The 18,626-nt window shown below is 47.2% G+C and overlaps 1 protein-coding gene across 3 annotated transcripts in view; it reads right to left on the bottom strand.

Annotated features, from left to right (window-relative positions):
• The window catches only part of LOC125463418 (mitogen-activated protein kinase 12-like), a 79,864-nt gene that overhangs the window by 25,390 nt on the left and 35,848 nt on the right, over positions 1–18,626 (bottom strand). For 2 of the 3 annotated variants that reach the window (XM_059654608.1, XM_059654610.1), the window contains exons 5-8: positions 15,163–15,192; positions 14,265–14,312; positions 12,656–12,770; positions 3,324–3,410 (exon numbers count right to left, since the gene is read on the bottom strand). In XM_059654608.1, coding sequence (XP_059510591.1) covers positions 3,324–3,410; positions 12,656–12,770; positions 14,265–14,312; positions 15,163–15,192 — 280 coding nt within the window. The remainder of the gene's footprint in view (positions 1–3,323; positions 3,411–12,655; positions 12,771–14,264; positions 14,313–15,162; positions 15,193–18,626) is intronic. The other variant, XM_059654609.1, reaches the window with a different exon arrangement.

Below are 18,626 nucleotides of genomic sequence, written 5' to 3'. Positions count from 1 at the left end.
TCTGGTCCAGGGTCCGCTCCGTGGAGGGGGATGAGACGTGCTCGCGTTTCTTCTTTCAGAAGGTGCACAAAGAGAGCTCTCTGCATAGCTGGCTGAAGGAGGACGACAGCTCGGTGACGTCGTCTCGGCCCAACATTTTGAGGATCAGCAGATCCTTCTATGCCGGACTGTACGACATGAAGCCCACGCACAGCACGGCCTCAGAGTCGTTCCTGTCGTCTATCATGGAGGTCTTAGACGACGGCACGAGGGAGTGGCTGGACCGGCCGATATCCCTGGATGAGCTGACCAGAGCCCTCAAGTCCTTGGAGAGGAATAAGACTCCCGGGAGCGACGGCTTACCGGTCGAGCTGTATTCCGCTCTGTGGGACCTGGTCGGCCAGGACCTGCTGGAGGTGTACGATAGTGCGCTTTGGGCAGGGGAAATGTGCAAGTCCATGAGGAAGCGCATCATCACCCTCATTTACAAGAGGAAGGGGGAGAGGGAAGAAATTAAGAATTGGCGTCCGATTTCACTATTGAACGTGGACTACAAAATCCTGGCCAAGGTCATAGCCACCCGGGTCAGGTCTGTCCTGGAGTCGGTGATTCACCCTAACCAAACCTGTGCTGTGCCGGGCAGGAAGATCGCTGAGAGCCTCACGCTCATCAGGGATACGATCGCCTACGTACAGAACAGGCGGGTGGACACCAGCCTCGTCAGCCTGGACCAGGAGAAGGCCTTCAACAGGGTCTCTCATGCTTACATGAGGGACGTCCTCTCCAAATTGGGGTTCGGTGCGGGCATCCGCAATTGGATCCGGCTGCTCTACACCAACATCATCAGCGCAGTCTCGATCAACAGGTGGGAATCGGACAGTTTTCCCGTCAGATCTGGAGTCAGACAGGGCTGCCCGCTCTCCCCTGCCTTGTTCGTGTGCTGTGTGGAGCCCTTCGCCGCATCCATCAGGAAGGACGTGAGCCTGAAGGGCGTGACTATCCCAGGCAGCGGAGGCCTTCAAGTCAAGACCTCCCTGTACATGGACGACGTCGCCGTCTTCTGCACTGATCGTCGGTCGGTGAGTAGGCTGTTGGACATCTGCGGCCAGTTTGAACTGACCTCGGGTGCCAAAGTCAATAGGGGTCAGAGTGAGGTCATGTTCTTCGGGAACTGGGACGACCGCTCCTTCATCCCCTTCACCGTCAGGACAGACTACCTGAAGGTGCTGGGTGTTCGGTTCGGTGGAGCTGGGGCGTGCACTAAGACTTGGGAGGAGCGTATCACCAAATTGAAGCAGAAGCTGGGCAGGTGGATGCTCCGGTCCCTCTCCATCGCGGGTAAGAACCTGGTTGTCAGGTGCGAGGGGCTTTCGGTACTGTTGTATGTGGCGCAGGCCTGGCCTATTCCCTGGGCCTGCACCGCTGCAGTCACCTGGGCCATCTTCCACTTCATTTGGGGGTCGAGGATGGACCGGGTCCACAGGGACACCATGTACAAAGACCTGGAAAATAGGGGAAAGGACGTACCGAACGCCACCTCGTCCTGACGGCTACCTTTGTGTGCGGCTGCATCAAGCTGTGCGTAGATCCTCAGTACGCAAACACCAAGTGTCACTACTTACTGAGGTTCTACCTGTCCCCGGTGATGCGAAGGATGGGCCTGGCCTCGTTGCCGCGGAATGCTCCGAGTAGTTGGACCGTCCCATACCACCAGTCCTTAGTGGAGAAATTTTTGAAGGGAAACACCTTTGACCACAAGGCCGTCAGGCAGTGGTCAGCACGTAGTATCCTCCAGACCCTTCGGGAAAAGGAGAGGGTGGATCCCGTCGTGTGGTTCCCCACGCAGACTGCCAAAGTCGTTTGGCAGAATGCCTCATCGCCAGAATTTTCAAACAAGCACAAGGACATTGCTTGGCTGGCGGTGAGAGGGGCTCTGCCAGTGAGATCCTTTATGCACGCCCGGAATCTCTGCGCCATCGCACGCTGCCCTCGAGGCGGCTGCGGGGCGGACAAGACTGTCGATCACCTCCTTCTGGAGTGTGCCTATGTGCAGGAGGTCTGGAGGGGGATGCAGTGGTATTTGTCGAGGTTTGTCCCAAGCAGCTCCATGACGCGGGACTCCGTGCTCTACAGGCTGTTTCCCGGGACGCACACCGAGACCAACATCAACTGCGCCTGGAGGACCATCAATGCGGTGAAAGACGCTCTTTGGTCTGCCCGCAACTTGCTGGTCTGCCAGCTGAAAGAACTGGCCCCGACCGAGTGTTGCAGACTGGCGCACTCCAAGGTCCAGGACTACGTGCTGAGGGACGCGCTAAAGCTTGGGGCAGCCGCCGCCAAGGCGCGGTGGGGAAAGACCACGGTATGAAACCCCTCGTCCAGAATAGAAACAAGGGCCCTATCTGGTAACTGGGCCCAGCTGGCGCCTTCCCCAACTGGTCAGGGGGCCAACGGGACTGTGCCGGGTGACGACTGCCGGGGTATTTTCTTTGCTTTGTTTTTTTTCTTCTTTGTTTGTTTTTTTTTCCCTTTAGTTGGTGTATGTACCCCCTGGGTAACCCGGAGCGGCTTGCATGACTGGGTAGGTGTGTAAATATGTTTTATTTTTAGTACATCTTATGAATAAAGTATATTTTTTCGAATAAAAAAAAAGTGACGAAACATCTGAAAACTAACCTTCCAGCTCAGTGAGCAAACTTACATCCAGAACCTCAACCTGAGCTACAAATCTTCTCAAAACTCGCTATCAGTGCAAATTTTCAAAACTACAAGAACTTTGCAATTTTTATGTGATCGAGGTAGGCATCATTATAGGCCACTAAAGACTTGATTTCCTCAGTGTTGATAATAATACATGACTTCGTTACCACAGGCTCTTTCTTTCCTCTTTATTCATTCATTCATGGATGAGGGTGTTGCTGGCCAGGCAGCATTTATTGCCCAACCCAGTTTCCAGAGGGCAGTTAAGAGTCAACCACATTGCTGTGGGTCTGGAGTCACATGTCATTTGCCAGACCAGTTTAGGATGGCAGTTTCCTTCCGTAAAGGGCAGTTGTGAACTAGGTGGGTTTTTCCCTGACAATTGACAATGGATTCACGGTCATCATTGGATTCTTAATTCCAATTTTATTGAATTCACATTTCATCATCTGCAGTGGTGGGATTCAAACCCAGGTCCCCAGAGCATTATCTGGGTCTCTGGATTAACAATCCTGTGATAAAACCACTAGGCCATCGCCTCCCCCCACCAATAGCAATTTATTATCTATCAATTACTGAGAAACTCTTCGCCATTTTATGACACCTGTTAGCCAACTACCCAGAGGGACACTTGCAAAGGATACGATCAATGCCTTTAAAGAGAGGCCGGCTTGTAATCATCTCTGCCATGATGCAGCCAACAGACCAAATATCAACTGTAAATACATAAACTGTCTAAGGTCATTAACAATCTTCAAACAAACTTGCTTTCATACAGCCAGCAGTTTACAATACTGGGGTGAAAAAAGAACTAGTTTTATGGTTTGAGTTCAATCAATGCCTAAGTCTTTAACATGCAGGTCCATGTTTGCTTGTCGGAGTATAGGCTTAGAAGGCATACTATATAGCAAAGACTGATGGTAGGCCAGAAAATTGGAAATTTTTTTTAAGAGCCTGTAGCGAATGACTAAAAAGCTCATAAAGAGGAGAAAATTAATTAGGAAGGTAAATTGAGAAGAAATGTAAAAGCAAACAGCAAGAACTTCTATGCATATGTAAATTACAAAGAAAATAGTTGCAATATGTATGGGGACCCTTGGAGGATGCAACTGGGACATTAATAATGAGGAACAGGAAAATTTAATTTACACTAGCATTTTGCAGTCGAAATGGTGGAGCTCACTATAAACATCCCAAAAATAACAGTAAAGCTAGGTGCTCATAGGAGGAAAGATCTTGTGACAGTCTCCATTTCACAGGACAAAGAATTTGACAAATTAATGGGACTAAAGGCAGACAAGTTGCTAGGACTAATGCCTGCACAAAGGAAGTGGCTGTACAGATAGTGGCAGCACTGTTTGAAATATTCCAGACATACTGGATTCCAGGAGGGTTCCAGCAGATCAGCATTTGTCCATGTTTTACCCTGTTCAAGAAGGGAGGGAGACAGAAAGCAGGAGACTATAAGTCAATAAGCTTAATATGTGTTGTTGGTAAAATGCCAAAGTCCATTATTAAAAAATAAATAGCAGGACATTAATACAAGCTTAACACAATCTAAAAGAGGCAATATGGTTTTGTGAAAGAAAAATTATGTTCATGAGAGGTATAGATAGGGTTAATGGGAAGTATCTTTCCCCTGGGATGGGGGATTTCAAGATGGGGGGGGAACATTTTTAAGGTGAGAACAGAGAGATTTAGAAAAAAACATGAGACAATTTTTTTTTACACAGAGGGTGGTTTGCACGCAGAATGAACTTCCTGAGGGAAGTAATAAAATGTGAGGCTGGATGAACACAGCCGGCCAAGCAGCATCTCAGGAGCACAAAAGCTGACGTTTCAGGCCTAGACCCTTCATCAGAGAGGGGGATGGGGAGAGAGAACTGGAATAAATAGGGAGAGAGGGGGAGGCGGACCGAAGATGGAGAGTAAAGAAGATAGGTGGAGAGAGTGTAGGTGGGGAGGTAGGGAGGGGATAGGTCAGTCCAGGGAAGACGGACAGGTCAAGGAGGTGGGATGAGGTTAGTAGGTAGCTGGGGGTGCGGCTTGGGGTGGGAGGAAGGGATGGGTGAGAGGAAGAACCGGTTAGGGAGGCAGAGACAGGTTGGACTGGTTGTGTGGTGCAGTGGGGGGAGGGGACGAACTGGGCTGGTTGAGGGATGCAGTAGGGGAAGGGGAGATTTTGAAACTGGTGAAGTCCACATTGATACCATATGGCTGCAGGGTTCCCAGGCGGAATATGAGTTGCTGTTCCTGCAACCTTCGGGTGGCATCATTGTGGCAGTGCAGGAGGCCCATGATGGACATGTCATCAAGAGAATGGGAGGGGGAGTGGAAATGGTTTGCGACTGGGAGGTGCAGTTGTTTGTTGCGAACTGAGCGGAGGTGTTCTGCAAAGCGGTCCCCAAGCCTCCGCTTGGTTTCCCCAATGTAGAGGAAGCCGCACCGGGTACAGTGGATGCAGTATACCACATTGGCAGATGTGCAGGTGAACCTCTGCTTAATGTGGAATGTCATCTTGGGGCCTGGGATGGGGGTGAGGGAGGAGGTGTGGGGACAAGTGTAGCATTTCCTGCGGTTGCAGGGGAAGGTGCCGGGTGTGGTGGGGTTGGAGGGCAGTGTGGAGCGAACAAGGGAGTCACGGAGAGAGTGGTCTCTCCGGAAAGCAGACAGGGGAGGGGATGGAAAAATGTCTTGGGTGGTGGGGTCGGATTGTAAATGGCGGAAGTGTCGGAGGATAATGCGTTGTATCCGGAGGTTGGTAGGGTGGTGTGTGAGAACGAGGGGGATCCTCTTGGGGCGGTTGTGGCGGGGGCGGGATGTGAGGGATGTGTCGCGGGAAATGCGGGAGACACGGTCAAGGGCGTTCTCGATCACTGTGGGGGGAAAGTTGCGGTCCTTAAAGAACTTGGACATCTGGGATGTGCGGGAGTGGAATGTCTTATCGTGGGAGCAGATGCGGCGGAGGCGGAGGAATTGGGAATAGGGGATGGAATTTTTGCAGGAGGGTGGGTGGGAGGAGGTGTATTCTAGGTAGCTGTGGGAGTCGGTGGGCTTGAAATGGACATCAGTTACAAGCTGGTTGCCTGAGATGGAGACTGAGAGGTCCAGGAAGGTGAGGGATGTGCTGGAGATGGCCCAGGTGAACTGAAGGTTGGGGTGGAAGGTGTTGGTGAAGTGGATGAACTGTTCGAGCTCCTCTGGGGAGCAAGAGGCGGCGCCGATACAGTCATCAATGTACCGGAGGAAGAGGTGGGGTTTGGGGCCTGTGTAGGTGCGGAAGAGGGACTGTTCCACGTAACCTACAAAGAGGCAGGCATAGCTGGGGCCCATGCGGGTGCCCATGGCCACCCCCTTAGTCTGTAGGAAGTGGGAGGAGTCAAAAGAGAAGTTGTTGAGTGTGAGGACGAGTTCAGCTAGGCGGATGAGAGTGTCGGTGGAGGGGGCCTGGTCGGGCCTGCGGGACAGGAAGAAGCAGAGGGCCTTGAGGCCATCTCCATGCGGAATGCAGGTGTACAGGGACTGGACGTCCATGGTGAATATGAGGTGTTGGGGGCCAGGGAATTGGAAGTCCTGGAGGAGGTGGAGGGCGTGGGTGGTGTCACGGACGTAGGTGGGGAGTTCCTGGACCAAAGGGGAGAAAATGGAGTCCAGATAGGTGGAGATGAGTTCGGTGGGGCAGGAGCAGGCTGAGACGATGGGTCGACCAGGGCAGGCAGGTTTGTGGATTTTGGGAAGGAGATAGAAGCGGGCCGTGCGGGGTTGGGGAACAATGAGGTTGGAGGCTGTGGGTGGGAGGTCCCCTGAGGTGATGAGGTCGTGAATGGTGTTGGAGATGATGGTGTGGTGCTCGGGTGTGGGGTCATGATCGAGGAGGCGGTAGGAGTGGTGTCGGAGAGTTGGCATCTGGCCTCGGCGATGTAGAGGTCAGTGCGCCAGACTACCACTGCGCCACCCTTGTCTGCGGGTTTGATGGTGAGGTTGGGGTTGGAGCGGAGGGAGCGGAGGGCAGCCCGTTCTGCGGGGGAGAGGTTGGAGTGGGTGAGAGGGGTGGAGAGGTTGAGGCGGTTGATGTCTCGACGGCAGTTGGAGATGAAGAGGTCGAGGGAGGGTAGGAGGCCTGGGGGTGGTGTCCAGGAGGAGGACTTGTGTTGGAAGCGGGTGAAGGGGTCAGTGGAAGGAGGGTTGGGTTCCCGGTTGAAGAAGTAGGCATGGAGGCGAAGACGGCGGAAAAACTGCTCTATGTCCGACTGTGACTGGTATTCGTTGATGTGTGGTTGTAGGGGGACAAAGGTGAGCCCCTTGCTAAGGACTGACCGTTCGTCCTCAGTCAGTGGAAGGTCTGGGGGGATGGTGAAGATGCGGCAGGGCTCAGTGTGGCTGTCTTCTCTGGGGTTGCTGGCTGTGGAGGTTGTGGGCGGAGCGATGAGGTCGTCGGCCGTGGGCGGGGTTCCGTCAGCCGTGGGCGTGGTTCCGCCGGCGTCGGCCGTGGGCGGGGTTTCGCCGGCGTCGGCCGTGGGCGGGGTTTCGCCGGCGTCGGCCGTGGGTGGGGTTGCGTCGGCGGTTGGAGGATCGGGGTGGGCGGCAGCAGCTGCGGTGAGGGTGGTGTGTGGGGTGTTGTACCTGGACGTGGAGGTGGTGACTGCAGCAGCGGTTCCGGAAGTTCTGTGGCCGGCGGAGGCGGATGTGACGTCATCGGTGGGGTCTCCAGCCGTGTCCGCATGGTCAATGGCGGCGGGTGCATGGTGGGGGAGGGGCAGGGACAGAGTCGGGATTTGGGAGGCGCAGGAATCCTGTTGTGGGTGGCAGGGGCCAGTGAGTTGGTTGTACTTGCGATTTTTGGTGTCCAGTAAAGCTGAGTGGAACTGGGTGTTCAGTCTGTGGATCCTGCGGAGGATGAAAAACAGCAGGGGTCCTTTGCAGGTCTGGGAGAGGGAGGCTGTGAGCTGGGGCAGGCTGGATTGCAGTGTCTGGAGGTGCCGGCGCATGGCTGCAAGTGTCTGTTTCAGGACTCGCAGGGAGAACCGCTTCTGAAGGGTCCCACGATAAGACATTCCACTCCCGCACATCCCAGATGTCCAAGTTCTTTAAGGACCGCAACTTTCCCCCCACAGTGATCGAGAACGCCCTTGACCGCGTCTCCCGCATTTCCCGCGACACATCCCTCACACCCCGCCCCCGCCACAACCGCCCCAAGAGGATCCCCCTCGTTCTCACACACCACCCCACCAACCTCCGGATACAACGCATTATCCTCCGACACTTCCGCCATTTACAATCCGACCCCACCACCCAAGACATTTTTCCATCCCCTCCCCTGTCTGCTTTCCGGAGAGACCACTCTCTCCGTGACTCCCTTGTTCGTTCCACACTGCCCTCCAACCCCACCACACCCGGCACCTTCCCCTGCAACCGCAGGAAATGCTACACTTGTCCCCACACCTCCTCCCTCACCCCCATCCCAGGCCCCAAGATGACATTCCACATTAAGCAGAGGTTCACCTGCACATCTGCCAATGTGGTATACTGCATCCACTGTACCCGGTGCGGCTTCCTCTACATTGGGGAAACCAAGCGGAGGCTTGGGGACCGCTTTGCAGAACACCTCCGCTCAGTTCGCAACAAACAACTGCACCTCCCAGTTGCAAACCATTTCCACTCCCCCTCCCATTCTTTAGATGGCATGTCCATCATGGGCCTCCTGCACTGCCACAATGATGCCACCCGAAGGTTGCAGGAACAGCAACTCATATTCCGCCTGGGAACCCTGCAGCCATATGGTATCAATGTGGACTTCACCAGTTTCAAAATTTCCCCTTCCCCTACTGCATCCCTAAACCAGCCTAGTTCATCCCCTCCCCCCACTGCACCACACAACCAGCCCAGCTCTTTCCCCCCACCCACTGCATCCCAAAACCAGTCCAACCTGTCTCTGCCTCCCTAACCGGTTCTTCCTCTCACCCATCCCTTCCTCCCACCCGAAGCCGCACCCCCAGCTACCTACTAACCTCATCCCACCTCCTTGAGCTGTCCGTCTTCCCTGGACTGACCTATCGCCTCCCTACCTCCCCACCTATATTCTCCACTCCACTTATCTTCTTTTCTCTCCATCTTCGGTCCGCCTCCCCCTCTCTCCCTATTTATTCCAGTTCCCTCTCCCCATCCCCCTCTCTGATGAAGGGTCTAGGCCCGAAACGTCAGCTTTTGTGCTCCTGAGATGCTACTTGGCCTGCTGTGTTCATCCAGCCTCACATTTTATTATCTTGGAATTCTCCAGCATCTGCAGTTCCCATTATTCCTGACGGAGGTGATGGATGTAGGCACAATTACAATGTATAAAAGATATTTGGATGGATACATGAATAGGAAATATTTTGTGGTGATATGGGCCATGATCAGGTGGGACTAGTTTAGTTTGGGATTATGTTTGGCATGGACTGGTTGGACCGAAGTGTCTGTTTCCATGCTGTGAGACTCCATGACTCTATGTTCAACAGATGTGTTGATGTTTTTTGATGATATAACAAGCAGAGTTCATAAAGGTAACCTGTTGTTGTAGTGTATTTGTATTTACAGAAAACACTTGATAAATGATTGAACATAAAAGATTGGAACAGGAGTACGCCATTCAACCCATCAAGCCTGCTCTGCCATTAAATTTGATCATGGCTAATCATCGAGCTCAATACCTCAATCCTACTATCTCCCATATCTCTTGATGCCTTTAACCACAAAAGCTTTATCTGCATCCTTTTTGAAAACACATGGATGTTTTAGCCTCAACCACTCACTGTGCTAGTGAATTCTGCAGGCTCACTATTCTCTGGGTGAAGAAATTTCTCAGCTCAGTCTTAAAGGTTTATACCGCATTCTTCTAGTAAGACTCCTGGTTCTGGACTCTCTCACCATTGCGAACATCCTTCGTACAACTAATTTGTCTTGTCCTGTTAGAATTTTGCTGGTTTCTATGAGATCCCCTCACTCTCCTAAACTCCAGTGAATACAATTCTAACCGACACAATCTCACTTCATTAATCAATCGTGCCATTTCAGGAAACAATTTGATAAACCTTCACTGTACTCCGTCAATAGCAAGTGCATCTGTCTTAGGAAAGGACACCAAAACTGCACACAAATTCCTGCTGTGGCCTTGCCAATGCTCTGTATAATTGCAGTAAACTTTCCTTATTTCTGTACTCGAACCTTCTAGGGACAGTTTGCCTTCTGTACTGCCTGCTGCACCTGCCTGTTACATTCAGCGACTGGTGCACAAGGACAACCATATGATTGAACAATCCCCTCTTTCTATCTGCAGCCATCCTATTTTTGCTACAGAAGTTATAATCTCGCATGTAACGGTATTATATTGTATCTGCTATACATTTGACCACTCACTCAGCCTGTCCAAATCTTAATGCAAAATCTCTTCATCCTCCTAAAATGTTGCCCTTCCACCCAGCTTTGTTTCACCTGCAAATTATGAGATATTACATTTAGTTCTCTTATCTAAATCTTTGACATAGATTGTGAATAGCTGGGGTCCTAGTGTCAATCCCTGCAGTAATAAACTTAATCACAGCTACCATTCACAAAAAGGGCCAATTATTCCTTCACCTTGTTTCCTGTCTGCTAACCAATTTTCTATCCATCTCAAACACCAACCCCAGCTATGTATTTTAATTTTACACATGCAATTCTGAAGTGGAACTTTGTTGAAAGCCTTCTGAAAGTCCAAATAAACCACATCCACAGCCTCTACTAGTAAAATCCTTGAAGAATTCCATTAGATGTCAAGCACGATACCCCTTTTGTAAATCCATGCGATGTGCCATTAAATCCTTGATAACGGACTCTTGCATCTTTCCCATTACTGATATTACTGGTCTGTAATTCCCTGTTTTCTCTCTACCTCCCTTTTTAAATAGTGCTGTTATATTAACTACCTTTCAATCTCTAGGAATTGTTCCCGAGTCTAAAGAATCTTGGAAGATGACCACCAATGCATTCATTATTTCCAGGGCCATTTCTTTAAGTACTTTAGGATGCAGGTTATCAGGTCCTGGGGATTATCAGTCTTCAATTCCCTTGATTTTTCCAGCAAAATTTGTCTGCTAATACAGATTTGCTTCAGTTCCTTTCTGTCGCCAAACCCCGTAATTCCAATCATTTCTGGTACGTTATTTGTGTCCTCCTTGTCAAGGCAGGTCATCACTCATTTTGTTGGTCTTCACTACAAACTCCCCCATTTCTGACTGTAAGGGACCTACATTAGGTTTCACTAATCTTTTTCTCTTTATACACCTATAGGAACTTTTATAGTCAGTTCATATGTTCCCTGCAAGATTAATCTCATACCTATTTTCCACTTCTTAATCAATCCCTTCATCCTCCTCTGCTGGCTTCTAAACTGTTCCCAATCCTCAGGTCAATTGTTTTTCTCTTGCCAATCTGTATGCCTCTCTTTTGTACCTAATACTATCTCTGACTTCCCTCCGAAGCCATGCTTTGGCTAATGCTCTCTTTGCACTCTTGTATCAGACAGGAATAAACAATTTTTGTTGTTCACCCATTTCCTAATCCATCATCGCCAACTCATGCCTCATATCATTAATGTTTCTCTTATTCAGGTTCAGGTTCAGGCTCTGGTTTCTGAATCAACCACCTAACTCTTCATATTAATGAAGAATTTTATCATTATTACGGTCACTCATCCCCAAGGGGTCTGTCACAAGTACATTACCAATCATTCCTTTCTCATTGCATAATACCAATGTAAAATGGCCTGTTCCTTCATTGGTTTAATGTTACACAAATTGCCACAGAAAAATTATTGCACAAGAAGGAGCTCATGGTATTGAGGGTAATGTAGTAGCATGGATTCGCATTAGCTATCACATAGGAAGCAGAAAGTTGGGATGATGGATCTTTTCCAGGATGGCAACATAACCAGTGGAGTCTCTGAAGGATCGATCCTGTGCCTCAATTATTTACAACTATGTAAATGACTTAGCAGAGTGCGATTTATCAGAATGTATAGGTGACATGAAAATAAGTTGGAGGGCATGTGGCATTGAAGACATAAGGAAACTGCAAAGGGAATGTAGATAGTTTGAGTAGAGGCAGAAGCCTGACAGATGAAGATTCATGTGTAAGTGTAAGGTTATGCACTTTGTTAGGAAAAATGAAAAGTAGACTTTTTTTAAATATCAGGATGTTGAGAGTTATGATAAGTTGTCACAAAAGAAGACTAGGGGCCTGGGGCATATCAGCCATGATCTGTTTGAATGGTCTGAGAGACTAAGTGACCTAATCCAGATCCTATTTCTTATGACCGTTGTCATGACGTTTTAATGCACCAACCCTCACTCCTCTCCCAGACTTAGCAATCTCATGTGAGAGACAGGCTGGCTATGTGAGGGTAAGATCTAACACAGAATATTTTGCTTTAAAATTGTATCTGGAACCTCTCAACATAGCAACAACTCAACTGCACATTTTTAAAAATCTCCTTTCCCAATGGCTGAGCTGAGTACAGAAGGTATGACCATTCAGCTTATCTGCTGAATCTAAGGTAGGTCTGGCCAAGAAAATGGCATAGAAGCTCTGTTGATTCCTTTGGGTGGCTGCAACATATGGTAACCTTGATTTCTGACCCCTGCTCCACCTTTCTAACTTTAAGCAAGTGTGTTGTGCAATAATTAAGAGATTTGCTGGTATTGCAAGTAGAAAATGCAAGTTATTTGTTGTTCATGGCATTTTGGTCAAGAGCTACAAGATTCTGATAATGGAAAATATAGTTCGGGATATATGAGCATTATTCACATATACTTTAAAGTAATCCATTTCTCACACAGGCAGAACGCAAATAAAGCTGTAAAATAAATCTAATATCATTTCATTTTTGTAGCAGTGGAAAAAGAATGGAATATTGTGATTTCACATCTCCACAGCGTATCTATACAAGGTATAAGATTACCTGTCTGAGTATAATGCATCCAGTTCAGTATTACCTCTGGGGCACGGTACCATCTGGTAACTACATAACCAGTCATTTCTTGATCTGCATGTCTTGCCAATCCAAAATCTAGAATCTACAGTGCGAAGTAAAGAGCATTAAAAAGGTCAAGGTAAACATGTTTGTTTGTGACTGTGCGCATGAAGCAGAATCCTGTGTACTGCTGTGCAGGCTAAAACTTGAGTTGCTTCTCTTGGTTCCTTAAAGTGAGAACAGTATTTGCATCGGAATTACAAACGATTGCTAAAAGAGAATATTAATGAATGCTTTTCCTCTCCTTTACCCTTTCAAAATTCCATTAAAAACACACCCATATTCTAACTGTAGGGTTGGTGCAGTTAGTTTTCAACTTATTCTAACCATATAATTACAATACAAATATAACCTGAATCTGATGGCAGAGCCTAACTTAATATGGAAGAAGAAAAAAGTTCCTTGAAGACATAGCCTCGCTATATAGTTTTTCTTTGTACCTTGACACCTGGCTTACATTCCACAAGTTTCAAGCTGGAACAGTTTATTACTAAGTGTTAAGTGTAGATTACAACAATGGCATAGACCCTTTTCACCTGGGTGCAGTACATGTTTCACACCCCACCCATTTAATGAACTGTCTTTAACTTTTGGAATGCTGGATTCAGGCTACAGTTGTTGTGACCAGCAGCAGACAAGAATATAGAATTAAAGCTAAAGCTAAAGGAACAAAACCAGAACTGATCCTGAGAACACATATGCTCATTAGTACCATGCAGAGATAAAGAACATTGAAATTGTATGTGAGACCACGTGTTTGGATGCCCTGTTGATTTTTATATAATGGTGGGTTTTTTTAGTTTATTTAAAACAAATGGTTCAGCTTTTATGATGAAAGGTGAATCAAAGAATCTCACGTGACTATGTTAACATGGTTGTTCTTAATTCTGTCTCCACAGAGAGCAATTTTTTAAGATCAGCAAACTTCTCTGGGATTCCTAGCCGTAATACTGTTTGAACCAATTAAACAGAAATGATAGTAATACTGAATAAGAAGGACATCAAGCTTTCAGTACTGGGGTGTGTTTGGGGATGAACAGATGTCTAATGGTTTCTTACAAAAATCAGCACTAACAGCGAGCAATAGAGAGTGTAAAGTTAATTGTTTTTGCCTGGTGGTAGTAGAGTTAAAATTGATTTGCAGACCTTTTGTACACTAACTTATTTTCATGGATGATCATGGAGCTCATCTGAATCTGTGGCCAAATGGGATCTCTGACACAAATGAGAACTTCTTGCAACATTTTAATAGGCTTCTAGATGGAACATGCATCATGGACATCTTACTCAATAAAACCTGGTGGGCACAAGGAACAGTCTTGAAGTCGAAGTGCTAAATTATTTCTGTGAAGCCAGAAGTAGATATGTTCCTCTGCTCTTCGCAGACAATAAAGTCACACGTTGACATGTTGGTACTGCAGATATCACTCTTGATACTTTCAAGGGATACACAAAATGTTTTGAGAGAATTTGGTGCTCTATTCTTTGCCAGTTTTTAAACCAATGTATTGAACCACAATCAAAATATTGAACCTACCTTCAGTTCACAGTCTTCATTGATGGCCAGATTCCCAGGTTTAAGATCCTGACAACAGATCAATCATAAAAAAAAATTCATTAACGAATAAAACCAATCTTTGCTTGGCGAGAGTTTCTTTGACCTTTTTTTTAATACTCTGCTCTCGCCTTGACTTCATCCACAGAGCAGTAAATGAGGTGGCATTACTGTCTTTGAAAAGTCCTCAAAAGATGGTTGTCCTTTGCATTTCTGGGTACAACAGCGCTGTCATTATAACGACAAGAATTGATCTCAGTGAGTGTCAATAATTTTAGTGATATTCAATCTGAGCTTTCAGCCCAATCATACAGGCTAGTGACAGGCTTTCCCAATATGGTGGCTATGCAGGTCTATCTCAGTCTTTTGAGATCAAAATTAAAACAAAACATCTGTCCCTTAGGAAAAGTAAGTTCTAGATTACAGTTTTTCTATCAAAACAAATAAGACAAAATTCTGATCCTTCCAACTTGACCATCAAGAAAAATCTACATCCCTTTATTTGAGCATCACAATAAAACGATAAATGATAAATATAAAGTTAAAGTTCTGTACAAGTTGTAGGGCTCATTTTTGCTTTGGATTTTCTAGTTCCTGACTCACAATGTGATACGTTTGTTGAGAAACTCACATACTAACTGGGCCTTCAATGTAACATCAGAGAACTTGCCAGAATGAGCAATACATTTCATTTTAAATTATTGATATATGTTAAGATACCGAAATACTTCAGACTTCTCTTAGCCTTGTAACGGTAAGTCTTAAAACAGGATATCCAGGTACATCTCGTTACTTCCTGTGATGCTCAGTGACAATAAACTATAATCAACATTTTACATTGTTAGAAATTAAACATAAAATTGCATGGAGTATGGCTTACCCGATGGATGATCCCTGCTGAGTGGATGTACTATTAAAAAGAAAACAAAGCTTTACATTTAACTTTTTCAGATACACCGATTTGGTCCAAATTAGAGTTTCTTTCTATGACAAATACATTACCATTAGAATTTAGAAAACACATCTCTGAATGCTGTTCTCTATTTATTTACATACGTCTTTTGTGGCTTCACCTTAATTTGAATATTAACACAGCTATTAAGTATAACACCATATGCATAATGAAAAGCGGATGGACCTAAATTTGTAGGGAATTTGATGGAGTGCATAAAAGCATTATTAGTATTTTCTAAAATGCAATTAAAACTTGTTTAACACCCAAAGAATGGAGGTATTATAGAACATTACTCAACACTGTGTTAAAGATGACCTTTTGTTTTAGCACTAAAATTTATGTCAAGGCCTATATCAGCATAAATATATCAAACTCCCTACTCTACTGCTAAGAAATGCTACATTCACATTAGGAGTTAGGCTCAATTTTCACCTCAGAAATGTTTTGCTCATCTTATCCATTCGAACATGGGATCCAGAAGGCAATTAAGGATATATAAGAAGATGCATTGGGATTTTATACAGAGCAGGCCATGAACAGCAAACAGTAAAAGGATACCGGGGCTAAACAAATAAAACACAAAAACCTCATCGTTCCACAACCCCGTACTGCCCGTTTCTATCTCCTTCCCAAAATCCACAAACCTGACTGCCCTGGTCGACCCATTGTCTCCCCCTGCTCCTGGCCCACCGAACTCAACTCCACCTATCTCAACCCTATTTTCTCCCCCTTGGTCCAGGAACTCCCTACCTATGTCCGTGACACCACCTCCTCGAAAACGTCTGATTCCCTGGTCCCCAACACCTCATCTTTACCATGGATGTCCAGCCCTGTACACATGCATTCCCCATGCAGATGGCCTCCACTTCTTCCTGTCCCTCAGGCCCGACCAGTCCTCCTCCTCCTCCGACACCCTCATCCGCTTAGCCGAACTCGTCCTCACCCTTAACAACTTCTCTTTCAACTCCTTCCACTTCCTGCCTGCCTCTTTGTAGGGTACATGGAACAATCCCTATTCCATAGCTACACTGGCCCTATTCCCCACCTTTTCCTCCAGTCCATCAAGGACAGTATCGCACTGCCTTGTGCTCCCACAAGGAGCTCGAACAGTTCATCCACTTCACTAACACCTTCCATCCCAACCTTAAGTTCACCTGGGCCATCTCTGATACCTCTCTCTCCTTCCTGGACCTCTCTGGCTCCAACTCTGGCATCCACCTGGAAACCAATATCCATTTCAAGCCTACTGACTCCCACAGCTACCTAGAATACACTTCCTCCCACCCACATTCCTGCAAAAAGGCCATCCCCTACTCCCAATTCCTTCACCTCCATGGCATTTGCTCTGGAGATGAGGCATTTTACTCCCGGACATCCCAGATGCCCTCGTTTTTCAAGGACCACAAGTTCCCCTCCACAGTGGTCAAAAATGCCCTCGACCATGTCTTTCACATTTCCTGCAACTCATCCTTCACAACCCCTCTCCGCAATAGCAACCAAAACAGAATCCCCCTCGTCCTCACGTACCACCCTGCCAACCTCCAAATCCAATGCATCATCCTCCGACACTTCTGCCATCTGCAATCCGACCCCACCATCAAAGACATTTTCCCTCCCCACCCTTATCTGCTTTCCGGAGAGACCACTCTCTCCAGGACTCCCTTGTCTGTCCCACGCTCCCCTCCAGCCCCACCACCCCCAGCACTTTTCCCTGCAACCACAGGAAGTGCTATACCTGCCCTCACACCTCCCACTTCACCCCCATGCCAGGCCTTAAGATGACCTTCAACATCAAACAAATGTTCACCTGCACATCTGCTAATGTGGTGTACTGTATCCGCTGTTCCCGTTATGGCCTCTTCATCGGGAAAACCAAGTGGAAGCTTGGGGACTGCTTTGTGGAACGCCTACGCTCAGTTCGCAACAAACAACTACACCTCCCAGTTGTAAACCATTTCAACTCCCCCTTCCACTCCTTGGACGACATGTCCATCCTGGACCTCCTGCATTGCCACAACAATGCCACCTGAAAACTGCAGGAACAGCATCCCATATTTCGTTTGGGAACCCTGCAGCCCAAGGGCATCAATGTGGATTTCACAAGCTTCAAAATCTCCCCTCCCCCAACCGTATCCCAAAACCAGCCCAGCTCATTCCCGCCTCCCTAACCATTCCTCCCACCTCAAGCCCTACCCCCATCTCCTACCCACTAACCTCATCCCGCCTCCTTGACCTGTCCATCCTCCCTGGACCGACCTAGCCCCTCCCTAACTCCCCACCGACATTCACCTTTACTGGCTCCAACCCTGCCTCTTTGACCTGTCTGTCTCCTCTCCACCTATCTTTATCTATCTTCTATCTGCCTCCCCGTGTCTCCCTATTTATTTCAGAATTCCCTTCCCCTCCCCCAATTCTGAAGAAGGGTCCTGACTGAAACGTCAGCTTTCCTGCTCCTCTGATGCTGCTTGGCCTACTGTGCTCATCCAGCTCTACACCTTGTTATCTCAAATAAAATACAATGCTGTTTTCAAGCTAAAAGTTGTAGCAATTATTAACACGCTGCAGCAAAGGGGGTTGGTGTGAGTGAAATACTCTTGTGGGAATGGAAGTAGGAAGAATCCATCCTGAAGAAGACCAAATAGGCTATGAGAACAGGGATCAGCTGTTGCTCTGATCTTGCGAAGGAAGTATGTATCAGAACGAGTCCTTAAAAATCATCAGAATGAATATATAACCATCAAAAATATTTACACGTGTTTGGGCTATATCACCTGTGAGTCCAGCAACAATATAGGACCAACAGCTAGATTTTGAGCTGTCAACAGTTGACTAATACACGTAATCTATGGGATGGCCCAAAGATTATTTAGTGAAAATGTCTACAGAAATTACAGAGATCAGTGAAAATTTATGGCAGAGGAAGAGGTAATTTGGTGCATTGTTTCCTTGCTGGCTGACAAAGAGCTAAATCAGCCTCATCTCCGACACTACCACTAAAGACCTGCAAGTCAGGGCTCTTCTCCTTATTTTTAAATGTGCTGAGATTTTCCGTCTCTACTATTCATTTAGGCAGTGAGTTCAAGGTCCCCATCAATGTGTAGATGAAAGAATATTTCCTCATCTCCCCTTTGAACACCTCTCAATTACTGTCAATCTACACTTCCTGGTTTTTGACCTCTCTGTTCAGGTAAATGTGTTAATTCCATTCACTTTATTTGGGGCCATCATAACTTCGTACATCTCAAATAAACTAAAAACTTCTAATTCTTGCATCATTCTTATGAATCTCCAGTGCAGTCACATCTTTCCTGTAATGTGGAGGCTGGAACTGCATGTAATAAGTGTTCTATGCATCTCATGTACAATCTCCCTGCCCTTATACTTCGATG

This window comes from Stegostoma tigrinum, chromosome 25, assembly GCF_030684315.1.
Source record: "Stegostoma tigrinum isolate sSteTig4 chromosome 25, sSteTig4.hap1, whole genome shotgun sequence".
Classification (NCBI taxonomy): Eukaryota; Metazoa; Chordata; class Chondrichthyes; order Orectolobiformes; family Stegostomatidae; genus Stegostoma; species Stegostoma tigrinum.
This window is presented reverse-complemented; position numbering and strand designations above follow the sequence as displayed.